The sequence below is a fragment of the Nanorana parkeri genome, unplaced genomic scaffold, assembly GCF_000935625.1.
Source record: "Nanorana parkeri isolate BGI_ZX_2015 unplaced genomic scaffold, ASM93562v1 scaffold414, whole genome shotgun sequence".
In the NCBI taxonomy this organism is placed as follows: Eukaryota; Metazoa; Chordata; class Amphibia; order Anura; family Dicroglossidae; genus Nanorana; species Nanorana parkeri.
Genome location: NW_017306682.1, coordinates 1134196 through 1152993, shown reverse-complemented (window position 1 = coordinate 1152993; position 18798 = coordinate 1134196). Strand labels below are relative to the sequence as shown.

Here is an 18798-nt window from a genome sequence, read left to right as displayed (position 1 = left end):
CCCCCCCCCCTCCTTTACATCAGAGTCCCCCTCTCTCACATTAGAATCCCACTTTTCACTTCATAGTCGTCCCCCCATTTGAAAATCTTGAGGCACCCCAGGGGGGCCACGGCATCCTGGTTGAGAAGGGCTGCCTACTGTTCAACCATTCCCACACCATGATAGAATCGGGATTGCCATTTGAGATAAGTTGGGACATCTGATCAGGAGATGGGGGATTGGGGATTTAGTGTTTATTAAAAGTGAATCTCTCCTTGAAGTATACCAGCTGCTGCAATCACTTATATAAAAGGATATAATACAAACGCTGTGCATTGTTACATAAAACTACGGCTTGGTGCAGTTGTAGAGAATGCACTTGTATGCCCTCTCCTAATAACAAGATGCCGTATAATATACTTCTACACGAGACTCTCTAATTGGAAATCTCAGTGTACATCTGAGCTCCCATTTAAATGCAACACCGACAATAGAAATGTTGATACTCGTGATTAATGGGGTGTCCAGACAGCCATTATAAGAAGCCTCAAACCAATATTCCATGAGGATAAGACCTTCTAATAGTAGGGGGGGACTACAAGACAATTATAGGGGCTCATCTGGATATAGCTGATGAATGCAGATGGGGGAAATTAATAGACCGTCTCGACTTGGGCTGTTGGTAGGGGTCATTCGTTCACAGCCCACGCCGTGACATTTCCATCTAGATTCCAATTACAAATCCTATTTAGATACCGTATTCCAGAATGCCACCATTATAAATACCCTGTTACATGGCGCTGCACATTAGGAATGGATTTCAGATTCTTTAAAGCTAAATTCCAAGTTAAAAGCTAAATACAATTAAAATGCATATATAAATAAACTGTCCTACCCAGGAAAATCAGAAGCACCCTGAACAGGATTACAAATAATCGGGGTCCCCTTGCAGATAGCATAGGCATGTTGGTGACCTCACTTTTTTTCATTGTGTCCAAGTGTTACAGCTTGGTCAGCAAAGTTTATTAGCATACTAGTGAAATTGTTTTAATTCCATATCTTATTTGAGGCCAACTGACATCATCACTCAGTCTCTGTGCTTCTCTATGCAATTTAGGCAGGTCATCGCTGGTGGGAGGGGCCAGCAGGGTGCTGTACATAGAGTGCTGAAAACATCACAGCACCCTACCTAAGTACTGCTCTCGAGTCCTCAGCCCTGATGCAAGCAGTGGGCTGGCTCTTGGAGGGGTTATGCAAATATCAGTGTGCCTTAATGTGTGGATGTCAGTCTGCAGAAGTGGGTGTTCCAAGGCAGAGACTACATTTGCATGCAGACCGCACTAGGTAACGCCCACATGTGATGCTGAGCCTTCATGATTGAAAGAACTAGGGATGCACCGATGCCGAGTATTTGGACGAGTACTCGTACTCGCTCAAATGCTCCGATGCCTAGCCCAATACTTCCGGTATCAGGAAGCCTGATGAGGGAGCATGGAGCCGGCTTCCCGGTCAATCAGGAAGCTGGGCAGAGTGTAATGACTCGCTGCCTGGCTTCCTGATTGGTTGGGAAGCTAGCCAATCGGGGAGCCGTGTAATGACGCAGCGCCCAGCTTTTTGATTGGCCAGAAAGCCGGCTCCATGCTTTCCTAGTGACGAGGAAGCATGGGGACGGCTTCCCTGCTAATCGGGAAGCCGGGTGGCGAGTCTTTACACACCGCCCGGCTTCCCGGCTAATTAGGAGTCATTACACGCTGTCTGGCTTCCTTAATGGGACTTCCAGTATCGGTATTCGGTATCGGTGAGTACCGGGAAAAAAATATTGGTACTCTGTACCAAAATACTGGTATCGGTGCATCCCTAGGAAGAACTGAAATCTAATGAATGAAAGGGGCGGGTCAAGGACAGTCAGTCTGGGCAGGAAAGGGCTAGATAAGAGGTGGGCAAGCTCCGGCCCTCCAGCTTTTGAGGAACTACAAATCCCATGAGGCATTGCAAGATTCTCACAGCCATAGGCATGACTCCCAGAGACAGATACATGATGGGATTTGTAGCTTGACCACAGCTGCAGGGCCGTCGTTTACCCACCCCTGGGCTAGCGGATGCTGGACGTCCTCCAGCCAGTTAATGAAGTGGGCTCTGTGTGACTTGCTGCAGCTTCTAATGCACATTGTGAGGAGCTCGCAGTGTGCAGTGAAATCAGAGGAAGTCCAGGAGAGGAGCCAGTACAACTGAAGGGAAGGCCAGAGTTCAACTTTTAAAAAATCCATGTTTTTATTTTCATGTACAGCTGGATTGAAACGTGACCTTTAATATCTACCCATAGCTTTAATAAAACGGCCTGCCTCCCGTGTACCGGCAGCACATGCTGGGACTTGTAGTTCCACTGTAGAATCAGAATGATGGCTTCTTCGATAGACAGAAAAAGGCAAACACTGCCCTGCCAGGTTGCTACAAAAAGCCTTTGTGTTCAGAACAACAGAACGCTGCACACAGTCAACAAAGTCCTCCGTTCGCGGGGAACGCTTCTTCATTGTTACAGATCTCTCCATTATAAAATGACACCATTGATGTTTGAGGTCACGGCTGTCAGCGCGGCTCCTCTGTGCTGCTTTCATAGTGTCTTGCTGGTTTCTTTGCCATTTCCTGTGGTCACTTCACGCTGTCTGGGATGTGGCTGGGACAGGATTTTGTAAGAGATGTTCTTGCGTTCTGTATTTTTCTGCAAAATCAAACACAATGTAAAAAGAAAAAATTGTCATTGAAAATAATTGTCACTTGAATGGCCTTGTGTGTATTGTGCTCTGTATGGTGTCAGTGGGGATGGCCAGTTGAAGACATGGGGGCTGGTTAATGTTATAGATTGGCTTGTACTAATAATGGAATCCTGGAACATTACCTGCTAACCATTTCTTCCTCTTAGAGTACATTGCCCCCCCTACTGCCAGCATACCGATGTATAAAGAGTAAATGCAGCCACGACATCCCTGTAGCAGTACAAATTTATTTCCAGGGATGGAAATCCCCGGGTTTAAAAGTTTTTTAGTTTCCTGTAGAATCAGCTGGTCCTCTGAACACTGGCCCTGATATCCTGTTTTAGGGTTCCTCCCATAGGCAGAACTACCAGCGGTGCAGCCGCCCCAAGGCTGGGTGGGCCCACTGACAGAGGAGGAGAAGGTGGAGGAGGCCAGGGCTGGGGCGCAGCACTGCCAATCCAGCGGCAGAGGAGGCCGGGCCCAGCAGCATGGGCTTGGAAGCAGAGGAGGCCGGGCCCCAGTAGCGCATGTCCAGCAGCGGAGAAAGCCCAGCTGCAACAGGTAGGAGGAGCTACGTGTGGGAAAGGGACTCCGACCAGCCCACCTGAGACCCTGCAGAGCCCACCACAGAGAGTCTCCGTGGGCTGTGTGGGGTTTCGGGTGGGCAAGTCAGGGTCTCATGGGGGCTCTGCAGGATCTCCGGTGGGCTCTGCGTGGCCTCAGGTGGGTCCTGAGTCCAGTGCGTTGCTAAGTGCAGAGTCCAATTCATATACTGTTCTGCATTGCTGTATAATGTATTGCTGGGATTTGTAGTCCGCCCTACAACCGGTGCCATCCTGCATTAGAGTGTAAGCTCCTCTGTACAGAAACTAATGTGACTGGCTCAGTGTTCTCTGTACAGCACTGTGGTATATGTCGGAGCGATATAAATGTATAATAATAGTGTGAGACTCTGAGGGGACATGAGAGTGTAAGCTCCTCTGGTGCAGAGACTGCCAGGGGGGGTTGCGGGGCCAGTGAGATCTGCTCCTTTGGGAGGGGGGCCCAAGATAAAATCTTGCACCAGGGCCCTTTATTCCTTAGGTCCGCCACTGGCTCCTCCTTTCACTTGCAGGGTCATATGAAGCCACCATTGTGTGTGCAAGTGAGCTGTGTGTATCTCCACAAACCTACAGGCACAACAGGGTAAGCCATTACACTCCTCCTTGCTTCCCTCTCCTCCTTTCTCCCTCCTCCACAAGCCAGTATAGTCTGAACTCCCGGTCCAGTGCAAGATCACAAGAGATAGGGCAGTCTCCAGCAGCTGTTCATCTACTGGCTTTGGAGAATGAAGGAGCAGGTGGCAGAGGAGTGGTTTGCCTTGCTGTACTTGTGTGTTTATGGAGACACAAACGCGGATGTCTCCATAGGACCCTGCAAATGAAAGGAGCCGCCCTAAATCAGGATATCAGGGCCAATGCTCAGGGGGCCAGCTGATTCTGCAGGAAACTAAAACTTAAAGGGAGCTGCATCCATTGTAAGTGGTTTGAAATATCTTAAAACTTGTTGGCTCTTGACGTCACTCTAAACTTTGTGGGAGATACCTATTGATAGCTGTAGAGTTTTCATTCTGCCACATATATGTAAGATTACTATGTGTAGGCTGAGGAAGCACGGCACAGTGACTGAAGCACGTTTAAGCTGTGTTGGTTTGGTTGGATAGTAAATAGGTTACTTGGTCATTGATAACCCTTCTCCGTCCTAATTATGTTGTAGGGAACTTTTTTGGTGGGAGATTTTAAGACTAATAAAGTGTTTGTAACCGTGAGTTCCTTCCTCCCATTCTTCTTATAGTTTTATAAAATAGGCTAGTCATCTGACTCAGACATGTTTACAGCAGTGGTGGCTAACGTACTTAAAAAGGGAACCTCAAGCGTGAACCTGAAGTGGTCGTAGAGTGTGAGATGGGGGTCATAGAGTGTGGACATGCAACAAGAGATGGGGGTCATAGAGTGTGGACATGCCACAAGAGATGGGGTCATAGAGTGTGGAGTAGAGTAGTAGACTAGCAAGTGTGTCCATTCCAGAACAGGAAACTATGCTAAAGAAGTGTCTTAGGGGGCAGTATGCTGTATGCTGGAAAAATCATGAGAAAGAAAGAGAAAATCTTTCCTTCACTGGTGCGAGTAAGCACCACAACACAGAATACTGTCCGCAGGGGCCCCTAGGTTGGGTTCCTGGGGTTTACAGCCTCATCCACTCGGGTCTAATCTAAAGGCAAAATGTTATTTCTTTTAAATTTTGGATAACATGGGGAAGCGTTAGCCCTTCTGTCCTCTATTTGGCCTGGTGATGACAGTGATGAAAGTGAGGCGAAATCCCAAATTTGACAAAATTGTTTCAGTGACAGACCACTTTCCAGTCTCTAAGATGGAAATTCCCCTATGCAGATTTCTGCTCATTTTCTGTTGTGTTTCCAGGACTGGAAATTAAGGGAAATATCTCATGAGGGTTTTAACCCTTCCCTATTGAAAACAAAATGTTACAAATCTGACCATGCATACACTTTAGAGCAACATTGGATGCGGCTGGCTGCTTCAACCAAGAGCACCACGTTGCTTTGTTCTAGTGTAAATAGTAGATTTTAATGGTTTATTTTCCTTTCTGTTGCAGGACTTGTTAAGCGATGTAATCCAGTAAGATATCACTACACATCGTCTTCACTGCCAACAAACCTTCCACTCAATGTCACCAAGACCATCCGTCAGGATGAATGGCACGCACTCCGTAAGTATCCCCTTACCCTGCCTTATGATCTGGCTGGTTTATGGTCCCTATCCTGTCAAGATTCAAAGTGTAACATTATTCCTCCCACTGATACCAATAATGGGGCACTATTCCTCCCACTGATACCAATGATGGGGCACCATTCCTCCCACTGACACCAATGATGGGGCACTATTCCTCCCACTGACATCAATGATGGGGTACATGTTTACAGCAGTGGTGGCTAACGTACTTAAAAAGGGAACCTCAAGCGTGAACCTGAAGTGGTCGTAGAGTGTGAGATGGGGGTCATAGAGTGTGGACATGCAACAAGAGATGGGGGTCATAGAGTGTGGACATGCCACAAGAGATGGGGTCATAGAGTGTGGAGTAGAGTAGTAGACTAGCAAGTGTGTCCATTCCAGAACAGGAAACTATGCTAAAGAAGTGTCTTAGGGGGCAGTATGCTGTATGCTGGAAAAATCATGAGAAAGAAAGAGAAAATCTTTCCTTCACTGGTGCGAGTAAGCACCACAACACAGAATACTGTCCGCAGGGGCCCCTAGGTTGGGTTCCTGGGGTTTACAGCCTCATCCACTCGGGTCTAATCTAAAGGCAAAATGTTATTTCTTTTAAATTTTGGATAACATGGGGAAGCGTTAGCCCTTCTGTCCTCTATTTGGCCTGGTGATGACAGTGATGAAAGTGAGGCGAAATCCCAAATTTGACAAAATTGTTTCAGTGACAGACCACTTTCCAGTCTCTAAGATGGAAATTCCCCTATGCAGATTTCTGCTCATTTTCTGTTGTGTTTCCAGGACTGGAAATTAAGGGAAATATCTCATGAGGGTTTTAACCCTTCCCTATTGAAAACAAAATGTTACAAATCTGACCATGCATACACTTTAGAGCAACATTGGATGCGGCTGGCTGCTTCAACCAAGAGCACCACGTTGCTTTGTTCTAGTGTAAATAGTAGATTTTAATGGTTTATTTTCCTTTCTGTTGCAGGACTTGTTAAGCGATGTAATCCAGTAAGATATCACTACACATCGTCTTCACTGCCAACAAACCTTCCACTCAATGTCACCAAGACCATCCGTCAGGATGAATGGCACGCACTCCGTAAGTATCCCCTTACCCTGCCTTATGATCTGGCTGGTTTATGGTCCCTATCCTGTCAAGATTCAAAGTGTAACATTATTCCTCCCACTGATACCAATAATGGGGCACTATTCCTCCCACTGATACCAATGATGGGGCACCATTCCTCCCACTGACACCAATGATGGGGCACTATTCCTCCCACTGACATCAATGATGGGGCACTATTCCTCCCACTGACACCAATGATGGTGTGGGGGCACTATCCCTCCGACTGACACCAATGATGGGGCACCATTCCTCCCACTGATGCCAATGATAGGGCACCATTCCTCCCACTGATGCCAATGATGGGGCACCATTCCTCCCACTGATACCAATGATGGGGCACCATTCCTCCCACTGATACCAATGATGGGGCACCATTCCTCCCACTGATACCAATGATGGGGCACCATTCCTCCCACTGATGCCTATGATGGGGCACTATTGCTCCCACTGACGCTAAGAATGGGCCACTATTCCTCCCACTGTCACCAACGATGGGCCACTATTCCTCCAACTGTCACCAACGATGGGGCACTATTCCTCCCACTGTCACCAACGATGGGGCACTATTCCCCCCACTGATACCAATGATGGGGCACTATTCCTGCCACTGTCACCAACGATGGGGCACTATTCCCCCCACTGATGCCAACAATGGGGCACTATTCCCCCCACTGATACCAATGATGGGGCACTATTCCCCCCACTGATACCAATGATGGGGCACTATTCCCCCCACTGATACCAATGATGGGGCACTATTCCCCCCACTGATACCAATGATGGGGCACTATTCCCCCCACTGATACCAATGATGGGGCACTATTCCCCCCACTGATACCAATGATGGGGCACTATTCCCCCCACTGATACCAATGATGGGGCACTATTCCCCCCACTGATACCAATGATGGGGCACTATTCCCCCCACTGATACCAATGATGGGGCACTATTCCCCCCACTGATACCAATGATGGGGCACTATTCCCCCCACTGATACCAATGATGGGGCACTATTCCCCCCACTGATACCAATGATGGGGCACTATTCCCCCCACTGATACCAATGATGGGGCACTATTCCCCCCACTGATACCAATGATGGGGCACTATTCCCCCCACTGATACCAATGATGGGGCACTATTCCCCCCACTGATACCAATGATGGGGCACTATTCCCCCCACTGATACCAATGATGGGGCACTATTCCCCCCACTGATACCAATGATGGGGCACTATTCCCCCCACTGATACCAATGATGGGGCACTATTCCCCCCACTGATACCAATGATGGGGCACTATTCCCCCCACTGATACCAATGATGGGGCACTATTCCCCCCACTGATACCAATGATGGGGCACTATTCCCCCCACTGATACCAATGATGGGGCACTATTCCCCCCACTGATACCAATGATGGGGCACTATTCCCCCCACTGATACCAATGATGGGGCACTATTCCCCCCACTGATACCAATGATGGGGCACTATTCCCCCCACTGATACCAATGATGGGGCACTATTCCCCCCACTGATACCAATGATGGGGCACTATTCCCCCCACTGATACCAATGATGGGGCACTATTCCCCCCACTGATACCAATGATGGGGCACTATTCCCCCCACTGATACCAATGATGGGGCACTATTCCCCCCACTGATACCAATGATGGGGCACTATTCCCCCCACTGATACCAATGATGGGGCACTATTCCCCCCACTGATACCAATGATGGGGCACTATTCCCCCCACTGATACCAATGATGGGGCACTATTCCCCCCACTGATACCAATGATGGGGCACTATTCCCCCCACTGATACCAATGATGGGGCACTATTCCCCCCACTGATACCAAGGATGGGGCACTATTCCTGCCACTGTCACCAACGATGGGGCACTATTCCCTCCACTGATGCCAACGATGGGGCACTATTCCTCTCACAGACACCAATGATGGTGCATTTTTCCTTCTCCCACTGACCACAGGCACTACGATTTATTTATTTTTTTACTCCCATTAATCACCAACCCGGGGGAATTTTTTTACTCCCACTGACCACATTCTGGCCGCCCTAATGTCTAGAGGACAGTGAACTGGCCCTTTGTTTAGGTGCCCTTAGTCTAACCCTTTCCTGCTTTTTCCAAAACAAAATAAAGTATTGGCTTGAGTTGGGCTTTAAAGGCTTTAGAATATTAGGCCATTAAGCAGTTAAGCAAGGACATTATCTGAGTGTAATGTGCCTATAATGGCTGGTTGATTGGTTTTTGCAGCAAATTCACTTATGGACAAGAATACAAATGCTGTCGACCAGCTAAAAGGCACAAAGAGCATGAGATTTAGGCGGACGTGTGTTATGGTGACCATACACTTGGCAAATTGTAATCCATCTAGGCGTGAGTGATCGCAAAAAGACGATTCATCATTAATTAAAATATCCAATGAGACAACACACCATGCCGTTCTGCACTTTGCAATCTGCTGAGAATCTTGATACAGCATACAATCTGTCATTACTATATCTAAACAACCTATACAAATGATTGGTTTAATTATTCAGGATTACAAGCTGTTCTCAGACACACATAGATATTTGCTTGATCGATCAGAAATGATCGACTGATTCGGAAATGGCTGATCGACTTGGCAAAGTCTAAATCAATCAAAGGTTTACTTAAATCAATCAAATTGAGGGGTTTTGGTTATGATTGGCATTCAGTTTGATCAGTTCAGATGCAATGAATGATTCATTAAAATGATTATATTGATACATGTGGCCACCAATAGATTTTTTTCAAACAGTGAAGCCAATCAGTGAACTGCTGATACAACCCAGCACCAGCAAACTCTGTCAAAGTCCAATTATTTTACCTTAATGCCAAACTCTGACTATCCCCCTTAGACTTCTGCCCCCCTCACCCCGTTTTTAAAGATTTGTAGATATATATGCAGACATGATCAGGGCCGGCCTTAGGCCTTAAGGCGCCTTGTGCGAGAAAGCTTTACAGCGCCCCTCAGTGACCACACCCCTCAGTGGTCACACCCTTTAGTGGCCACACCCCCAGTAACCACACCCATTTATTACCCATATTTTTGGTAAAATATAAAAAGCGGGGTCACGTCGGGTAAATAGACACCAAACATGTCATGCTTTAAAATTGCGCGCACCCGCGAAATTGCCGCCCCCAGGACGAGCTGTGACGGCCGCACGGCGCCCTTGTTGCCATGGCGCCCTGTGCGGCCGCACTGCTCGCACACCCCTAAGGCCGGCCCTGGACATGATCCACTTAGTATAAAAGTTTGATCAGTGTGTTATTGTTTTTTAAAACATATATCTAATTGTAATTTTTAACTCATTCCATATAAGATTTTCTTCCTGTGGAGCACAGTGATTCTGTTAGACATGAATAGAGGAACAGTACATCAGTCGCCTCTGGGTCATTAAAAACAGTGCAGTATCTAATTGCTCATAGATTTCATTCTTCCTCAACAGTCATTAAGCCACAAATTATTTGGGGCATCTTCCATAAAGAAGCCATTAGATGGTGGAGAGAGAATATACACATCTGTTCAATAGCCCAGGGGGAGAACTGGGAACTTTTGACCTGGGAGGCAAATGCAACCAACTGGCCCTTTTATGGTAGAAAGATATTTTCCTGTGTTAAAGAAATTGTGCCGCACAATGTGTGCCACGGTGCTGCAGTGATTGGTGTCCATGGTAAAAGGTGGGCTCTGTCTTACAGAACCTGCTTTATCCTTAGACCCTGCCCTGGGGAGGAGAGGGCACAGCTTGGTTGGAAGCCTCCCCTGCCTCCACATTGTCCCAGCTGTCTCCTGTATTGTTCAGGGCCAAGTTGTCAAACTGATAGCTCAGTCCTGCAGATTACATAAGGACAGCATGGCTCTCCTGGTGTTATCAGAGAAGATCTACTGTCAGTACAGCAAGGATAGGCAAACTCTGGTCCTCCAGCTGTGGTAAAATTACAAATCCCATCATGCATCTGCCTCTGAGAATCATGTCTGTGGCTGTCAGAGTATTGCAGTGCCTATTGGTATTTGCAGTTGCACCATAGCTGGAGGGCCGGAGTTTGCCCACCCCTGGTATACAGTATACAGCCACCAGTGATGTATCATGAGGACACTGAACAGCTGTCAAAATGGCAGCTGAGCTCCACTTTGTGCTTTCTCCTAGTGATATATGCAGGATACAGCTGTCACTTTAGACAGTGGACAGCAGCTGTCATTTGTCCACCTGGCACGGTCCTGGCCACTGCATGTGCTGTTGTGTATACTCCATCCATCTTAGCCAGGATGAGGGAGGGTCACATTTTGACATCCTTGCACAGGGCACCAAAGAAGTTCAAACACTAGAAAGCTGTATAATTCCCAGCAGCTGACTGCAGGACCTTCTCTGAAATGGGGTGGTATCTCCACTCTGGGACACCAGCCTAACATACACTGCCTGGCCCATAAGCTTATGCAATGTCACAATATTTATTTCCATTCAGAGTTGCATTCATTTTTCACTAAGATATTGTAGTGATGATGGGAGAGTCGGACCTCTGTGTAAAGTCTTCTCCAGAGCATCCCAAAGATTCTCAATGGGGTTAAGGTCTGGACTCTGTGGTGGCCAATCCATGTGTGACAATGATGTCTCATGCCCCCTGTACCACTCTTTCACAATCTGAGCCCGGTGAATCCTGCCATTGTCACCTTGATATATGCCCAATGTGCCATCAGGGAAGAAAAAATCCATTGATGGAAAACCTGATCATTCAGGTCGGCAGCTGACTTCATTTTTTGGGCACATGATGTTGCTGAACCTAGACCTGAGCAACTGAAGCAGCCCCGGATCATAAACACTTATCCAATGGAAGGCTCTGGCCTATTTGCTTAGCTAATTCCAGGTGGTGACTTTTTTTTTTTGGCCATACAGTGTATATTATATGCTACCCTACCACTAGCCCAGTCTTCCCATACAGTAGCCAAAATATGGAATGGCAGACCTTAAGGTTGCATCTAAACAACTTCACAGTAATAACTCAAAGGCTTCAGCTGAAAATACACTATAAGGTTCTTTTAATGCAGAGCAGTTGCCCGACTGATAATGCAGTGACAGTGTACACACATAACTTTCCTGTCTTTTTTTTTTTTTCTCCCTCCAGACCTGCGGCGGATGACAGCTGGCTTCATCGGAATGGCGGTGTCTATCATCCTGTTTGGGTGGCTGATAGGGGTGCTGGGCTGTTGCAAGCAGCATGACCTAATGCAATATGTGGCCGGGCTGTTATTTCTCATGGGAGGTAAGAGTTTTCACTGCTCTCTAGGTCAGCCAAGAGAAGCTAATTATCAGCTATTGACTTGTCTTTTAACAAAGAGATCATAGATGGATGACCAATTTCTCCAGATGAGGACATGGTGGAGGGGGAGGGGGTTCCTACAATAGTCAATTATTAAACCCCTCGAGAGGCCATTCTGACAGTTTGACTTGTTACATTGCTTTTTTTCTCATTGGCAGTTAGTACAGAGCTAAAATCTAAAGGCTGAAAAAATAAGGTGAATAAAAAAACAATTTTCTTTAGTCTCTATGCAACATATTGACCTTGTTGGAGAAGGGGTTACCTACCTGACCATGCAATATAGCAAGACATGTAGATAGACAGAATGACATATGCATATTCTCAACTTTGTAAGTGGTACTTGTAAGTGGCATGCTTTGCACATTGCAGAAATGGGAGTGACTTAAAGGCTGTGACTATTATTAAAGCCCAGCACTTTTTTGTTTAAATGTTAAAATAAATTCGACACGGCAAAACTCCCCTTCTGTCTGTCCTGGGCCCCCTCAGAAAGTCCAATTGTCCCCTAGATTGCTCTCTACTTCAGGGTCTGGTCATCATTCAGCCCATTTTCTCTGAGCCCAAACCATCATGGCCACAACCTCTTGGGATTTGTTGGGCTTTACAAGAGGCTTAGACTAAAGAGAAAGACATCATCTGGCCTCTATACAAAGTATTAGTTAGACCTTATATAGTTTGGTTTATTACACCAGTTTACATGAAAGGATTTTGATATTTTTGGAAAAAGTGCAGAGAAAGGAAACTCAATTAATAAGGAGTATGAAGGACCTCAGGTTTAACCTTTGCATCCAGAAAGGCCTCATGCAAACAGGTGCACGGGGGTCATGCATGTAAAATTTGGGCATACGTCTTTGCTTGGGAAGCCACTGGTGCTGTGGACAGCCTCCTAATTATTTATATAGCCCAGTGCTTTTACATGCACAGAACGTGCACATTCACATCAGTTTTGCCCGCAAGGAGCTTGCAATCTAAGGTCCCTTTCGCACATGCATACATACAGGGCCAATTTAGACAGAAGCCAATTAACCTTCCAGCATGTCTCTAGAGTGTGGGAGGAAACCAGAGAACCCGAGGAAACCCACACAAGCGCAGGGAGAACAATCAAACTCGTTGCAGATAGTGTCCTGGCCAGGATGTGAACTGAGGACTCCTAGTGCTGAAAGTGCTAACCACTGAGCCACTGTACTGCAGTCAATGTCTGTAAATATATATGGTTTGGGGGGGGTCTTTTACAAACGCTAGCAACGCAGCAGTAGAAAATCAAAATGATGATAAAAATTGTAAAAATGGTGTGGCCAGCTGAGGTTAAAAAGCGTTCCGGAGGGCTTGGCAGTGAAAGGGTTAAATAAGTACATGGACCATGTCCCAGAATCTGCCAAGGTTTACGTAACAAGGCATCAGACATGTATGTTCATTTCAGCAGCACGCTGTATAACTCCAGGTATGTTAGTCATTCAGTCAAACGTTTTATAATAAGCGAGGGACATTTGGGGGTTATTCATGAATCATCCGCACAGCCACGCGCTGGCCGAATGCCATTCACACAGCATACTGGTTACTATAAACCCAAGGAGCATAGGATATTCCTATGCTCTTCGGCTCCATCTAGTCACGAGAATGCCATGCAAACATTATTTGGCCAGCATATGGCTGGGTGGATGATTTATAAATCATCCCCTGCTTTTCCCATGCAGGGAAAAGTAACGTGTTCACCTAAAGTAGAACAATGGGCAACTCCAAAAAAATCATACAGCTTATGATCCAGTCTTTCAGTAGCATTAACAGGGAAGTTTATGTTTTTCTGACTCCCCCTTGTTTTATGACCTGTGGCTCCTGCCAGTGGGTCTGTTATTTTTTCACTTCCTGTAATAAGGTGACAATTCTGTTCTGCGGTGAAATCGCACAGTAGAGTTGTCACCCTGTGAACTGGGTAGTCTTAGAGAAAAACTTTGTTGCTTTATGTCAAGTTCATCTAAATTCTAACTTCAGCCAACACCTTTTTAAGCAGTAACTACAGGGTTTTTATTTATCTGATTAAAAGCTGACCAGGTAAGGGGGGGAACTCTGCATTTAGGGGGCCCTACAAGGTCAATTTTATGTGAACCTGTTGCTTGGCACTGGATAGGCAAAGCACAGGCTTCCTTTAGAGATCTATCTTTCTGGCAGCAATAATGATGAAAGAGCAGAACTAGGCAATCTCTGGCCCTCCAGCTGGGGTGAGACTACTATCCCATCATTCATCATGGGAATCATACCTATGGCTATCAGTCTCCCAATGCCTAATGGGATGTGTAGTTGTAGTTGCACCAGAGCTGGAGGGACAAAGTTTGGCTACCCGTGGTATTGAGGATGGAACCTTACAGACCCACAGGAAGAGTTGGAAAACTCACCCCACAATGTCATGTCTCTGAACAGTATTATTGCAGACCAGCAGTCCCCTCCACCATACACTAGGTGCTGGAAAACCATTGCACCTCCTTCTTCAACCGCAATACTGCCTCCATTCTGTTTCCAAGGCAACAGTGGAGGCTGCCAAGGAATTCTTGTCTCGTGAGACTTGTCATCTCGATAGTGGTTGGTGGCATTTTAAAGTTCAGAGGACAGCGGTACACACAGGGTCAATTCCGGGATTAATAGGACAAAGTGGTGGAGCAGCAGGACCCCAGCATATGAAATTAGATCTGTGAAAGGTCAGCGGGAATCAGGGAAGATTGAGGAGTATGTAAATCCTTTGGCATGTAAAACATTTTACCTACATATATTTCAACTGAGCAGTTTGCCTTTCGTAAAAATCTTTGCTTAGAGATATATGATATAGATCTGTCCACCAATATTTAGTCTTAACATTTTTTGGAAAAGTGAAAGATCATTTTGATGTACAAAATCTAACCAGTATGTGCCAATATATGGACATGCACCGCCATTGAATGTTACTCCTTTAAGGACCTGCTTATTGCATGTATTAATCAGAAACACGTGTCCTGTGCCCCTCTCAGATTTAGGGGGTTATCCACAAAGCTGCCAACGGCATCCAAGTGAATAACCGAGCTGAAGTGAGCCGAGCAACATTCGTCTATTCACTTCGGCTCAGTACGGCCGATATCAGCTGTACATCGGCTGCCTTCGGTCTGCCGAACATGCTCTGCATGTTCGGCAGAGTCAAAGTCCTTCTGCAATATCTGGATTGGCTGAGCCGAAGCTCCAGCAGCTCACTCGCTGCCGTTCGCCCCTATTTTCATACTGGCCAAACGGCAGTGAGTGAATAGCCGAATGCTGCCGAGCAGCATTCGGCTCGGCTATTCTGCTCGGTACCTCCGTGGTACCAAGCAGAATAGAAAAGAGGTGAAAAGAAAGGGGGGGAAAAAACGTGACATCACGCCCAGTTGTTATTGTTTAATGACAGATCAGCGTCCCCAGGTCATTTGGGGACGCTGATCTGTCATTACAACTGGGCCGGAGCCAGCTGTAAGATCACGGCTGGCTCCGCCCAGCTGTCATTTACAGCCATTCTCCCCCACTTTGGCTGTCACTTTGGCTCAGTCGAGCTGAAGCATATGCCTTTGGCTTGGCTGAGCCGCTCGACTGCTGTATGGGCTATTGTGAATAGCCTGTACAGCAGCCCTTCGGTTTGACTGAACTGAAGAGCCCCGGCGGCCAAAGAGAGCCGAAGGATTAGCCGAAGCTACAGCTGGATCCTTCGGCTCTTTAGTGAATAACCCCCTTAGTTTCACTGTTACTAGGTCCTGACTTGATGGCTAAAGCTGGCTGTGCACTGCTCTAATTTTGACTCTGCCAAAATTCAAACATTTATGTGGCTCTGCCAGCAGGCCATTTTCGTCAAGTCAATTATTTCCAAATTACTTTTGCCGAAGGAGCCGAGCTAAAACTTGTTCAGTCTTCTGCGGTCACCGTTCGTGTATTCTGACAGCGGCAGGTAAACAACAAAAGTCATGTAGCAGAGATTACCCTTCCATGATTACACATGATCAATAGTCCAATTGATTGCTACTAAATCGTATTGCATGCTTGTGTAGCTTACTCCATAGGGTGCCAATGGTTCCAACTTAAAAACAAGGGTACTGTGATATCTCAGCCCATAGCCAGGCAAATACTGCCCATTCCATATGTGCTAGGAAACAATTATTGCAGGCAGCATGTTTTTCCTGTGCCAAGAATTCATCTATAAAGCCTTGAAACATATGGCATTGCTAAGGGATGTAATGATGTGCTACATACAGTTACTATAGCAACCAATCAGATTTAAGTTTGCATAAAAAGCACTTTAAATTATAATCATAGTAAAAAAAAAAAGGATCACTTGTTTTTGTTCTCTCCTTTCAGGAACTTGCTGCATTATCTCCCTCTGCACCTGTGTAGCTGGCATCAACTTCGAGCTGTCGCGATACCCACGCTCCGTATACGGTTTACCTGAAGACATCAGCCACGGGTATGGCTGGTCCATGTTCTGTGCCTGGGGTGGGCTGGGACTCACCCTCCTCTCTGGATTCCTCTGCACCTTGGCACCATCCCTCAGTGCTTCCCAGTCTGCCGTCCACAAGCCACGGCAAGAGAACGGAGCAGTGTGACCGCAAAAGGCGGGAGCAGATGTGGCCAGCCAGCCTCCCCACCCCAAAAAATTTGAAAAAACCCTAAAAACTACAAAAAAAGGACACACGCTATCAGATTGAGGCACCCGTATCCTGCTGAGGAAGTTGTCCTGTTCAACTTTGTGTGTTTTTGGTCTGACCGTGTGGTTTGCTTGTGATAAGTTGCCGAAGTTTGAACCTCATGTGAGCAAAACGGGAACCGTGGGACGGTGCGAAACGGTGACATGTGCGCCAAGTGGAACGATGGATCACTTTCGCTGTTTGGACTCGCAATAGAAGTCGGACTGCAAGGGACGTTGAAAGGATTGAGGGGTTAAGGATGTCCGTTAGATGGAACTGTGATGTCAGGGTTCCAGAAGTTTTAAGAAGATTCTAGTCCGTAACTTCTACAGAAGCTCCAGTTTGCTCTTGTACAGACGTTAATGAGTATGGAGCGGTCCGCAGTGTTTGGGGAATTTTGTATTCATGCACACACGCACACAAACAAACATAAATATATACATATAATGACCGGTAACCAGTTTTTACATGTTTTAATACAGTTAACACAAAAAAAACCTCACACATCCATAATTAATTCCCTATTCCATGTCAGTTCTAGATTTCACCCTGAGCGCAGTGCCTTGGCACTCAGCAGGGACTTGGTTACATTCAAAGCATATAGACCTCCTGCCGTGCCTTCAAGTAGGTCCCGTGAACCTACGACAGACTCAGGCTCCACCAGAGATGCTATGGGAGGAAAAAAAAAAATTCTACATACAGTGCGATAACAGGGCGCCCAAGCGAACACGTCACGACCGGATGGTCCAGACATTGTAAATGACAGACATGCCATGCGGGTTAGGAGTTTGGAAGGTTAAAGTGGGAGGTGGGAATTTTTAGTAGTTCCAGATCACCTTGCTGAGGTGATATCATGTACATGTGGTCCCATCACAACTTATTAAAAAAAAAGCACATAATAAAAATTGTTTATTGGCGTTTTTAATACTATCTTGTGTATGCCAAGTATCACTTATTGCATTCATTGTTGGATATGAAATCTGCAGCACTTTGTGTATACACCACATTATCTCAAGGGTAACCTAGGCTGGAACCTCCGGCCCAGCGGGCATCTAGGGGGCTCAGCTACAACCTTCATGCCCCTACAATAAACAGGGAAAATGCAGTTGGTCAATGTTGTGTACCTGGCTGTCACTGCACAATGGAGCATGCACTTGCACCATGGATCTAGGGGGCTCAGCTAAAAGCTTCATGCACCTACAACAAAGAGCGAAAATGCAGTTGGTCAATGTTGTGAACCTGTCAGTGTATGCTGGAATGAGCTATGTCAGCACAGATAATGGGAATGGAGCACCTTCTCTGTCATTCAAAGAGATGAAGGGGGGGAGCTGCTACCTAGCCTAGGGCCCCATCTGCCTTACGCCATCTCTGTGTATAGACACTGCTCATATCACAGCAATATCAGCTAAGGGGATTACTGCAATTATGAAAAAATACGGGAGCTGCCATTACTGGTCCTTCTGAAAGTGCTAGTTGCCAGGCTGTGTCTGGTTTCACGAGTTCAAGTCACAGGCCTGGAACAAACAGAGAAAATGTCCAAATTCTGCACTTCTTTGCTACATCCAGGGCCAGAGACTGTATTGAAACAAACTATCAGCGTAAAAGCCAGGCAGCTAACACTACCTGAGCGCCATTGGTCTAAAATACATGGTGGCAGATTAGTAAACATCCAAATGGTGATGTTCTACTAACACATGACCCAACCTCTGAGCTTAACTTTATATACTAATCGATTTCAGAAAACAATAGCTCTTGCATCCAAGCCCTGCGTCAGTGCATTTTAGATTCCTTTTCTTAGAGTGCCCTGAAGGCCGGCCATCATGATAGGTGGTCATTTCCAAGGTCACTGGCTCACCCCTTCTACATCTTAAATTACTATTGGGCTATTACTGCGGTGGGCGTTATCCTTAATTACTAGTGGGGAGGAGGAAGAGATGAGCTACTCTAAAGCTGCCCATACATCTTTACACAATTTTCGCACGGCGGCCCCATCCTGCCCTGATTATCGCAAGGATCAGCGGTAATTAAAAGAAAGTACCATCACAACTTATAAAAAGTTAAAATTGCAGTAATCGACTGCATGTATTTTTGTCTGTGCATGTGCAGTGTAAATCGTACGAATTTTGACGTACAG

At 46.4% G+C, this 18798-nt stretch overlaps 1 protein-coding gene across 1 annotated transcript in view; it reads left to right on the top strand.

Annotated features, from left to right (window-relative positions):
• The window catches only part of LOC108789664 (transmembrane protein 178B-like), a 46036-nt gene extending 28691 nt beyond the window's left edge, over positions 1 to 17345 (top strand). The window contains exons 2-4 of the mRNA XM_018559747.1: positions 5385 to 5498; positions 11806 to 11943; positions 16339 to 17345. Of these exons, the coding sequence (XP_018415249.1) occupies positions 5385 to 5498; positions 11806 to 11943; positions 16339 to 16583 (497 nt within the window). The 3' untranslated portion in view covers positions 16584 to 17345. The remainder of the gene's footprint in view (positions 1 to 5384; positions 5499 to 11805; positions 11944 to 16338) is intronic.
• The last annotated feature ends 1453 nt before the right edge of the window (positions 17346 to 18798 follow it).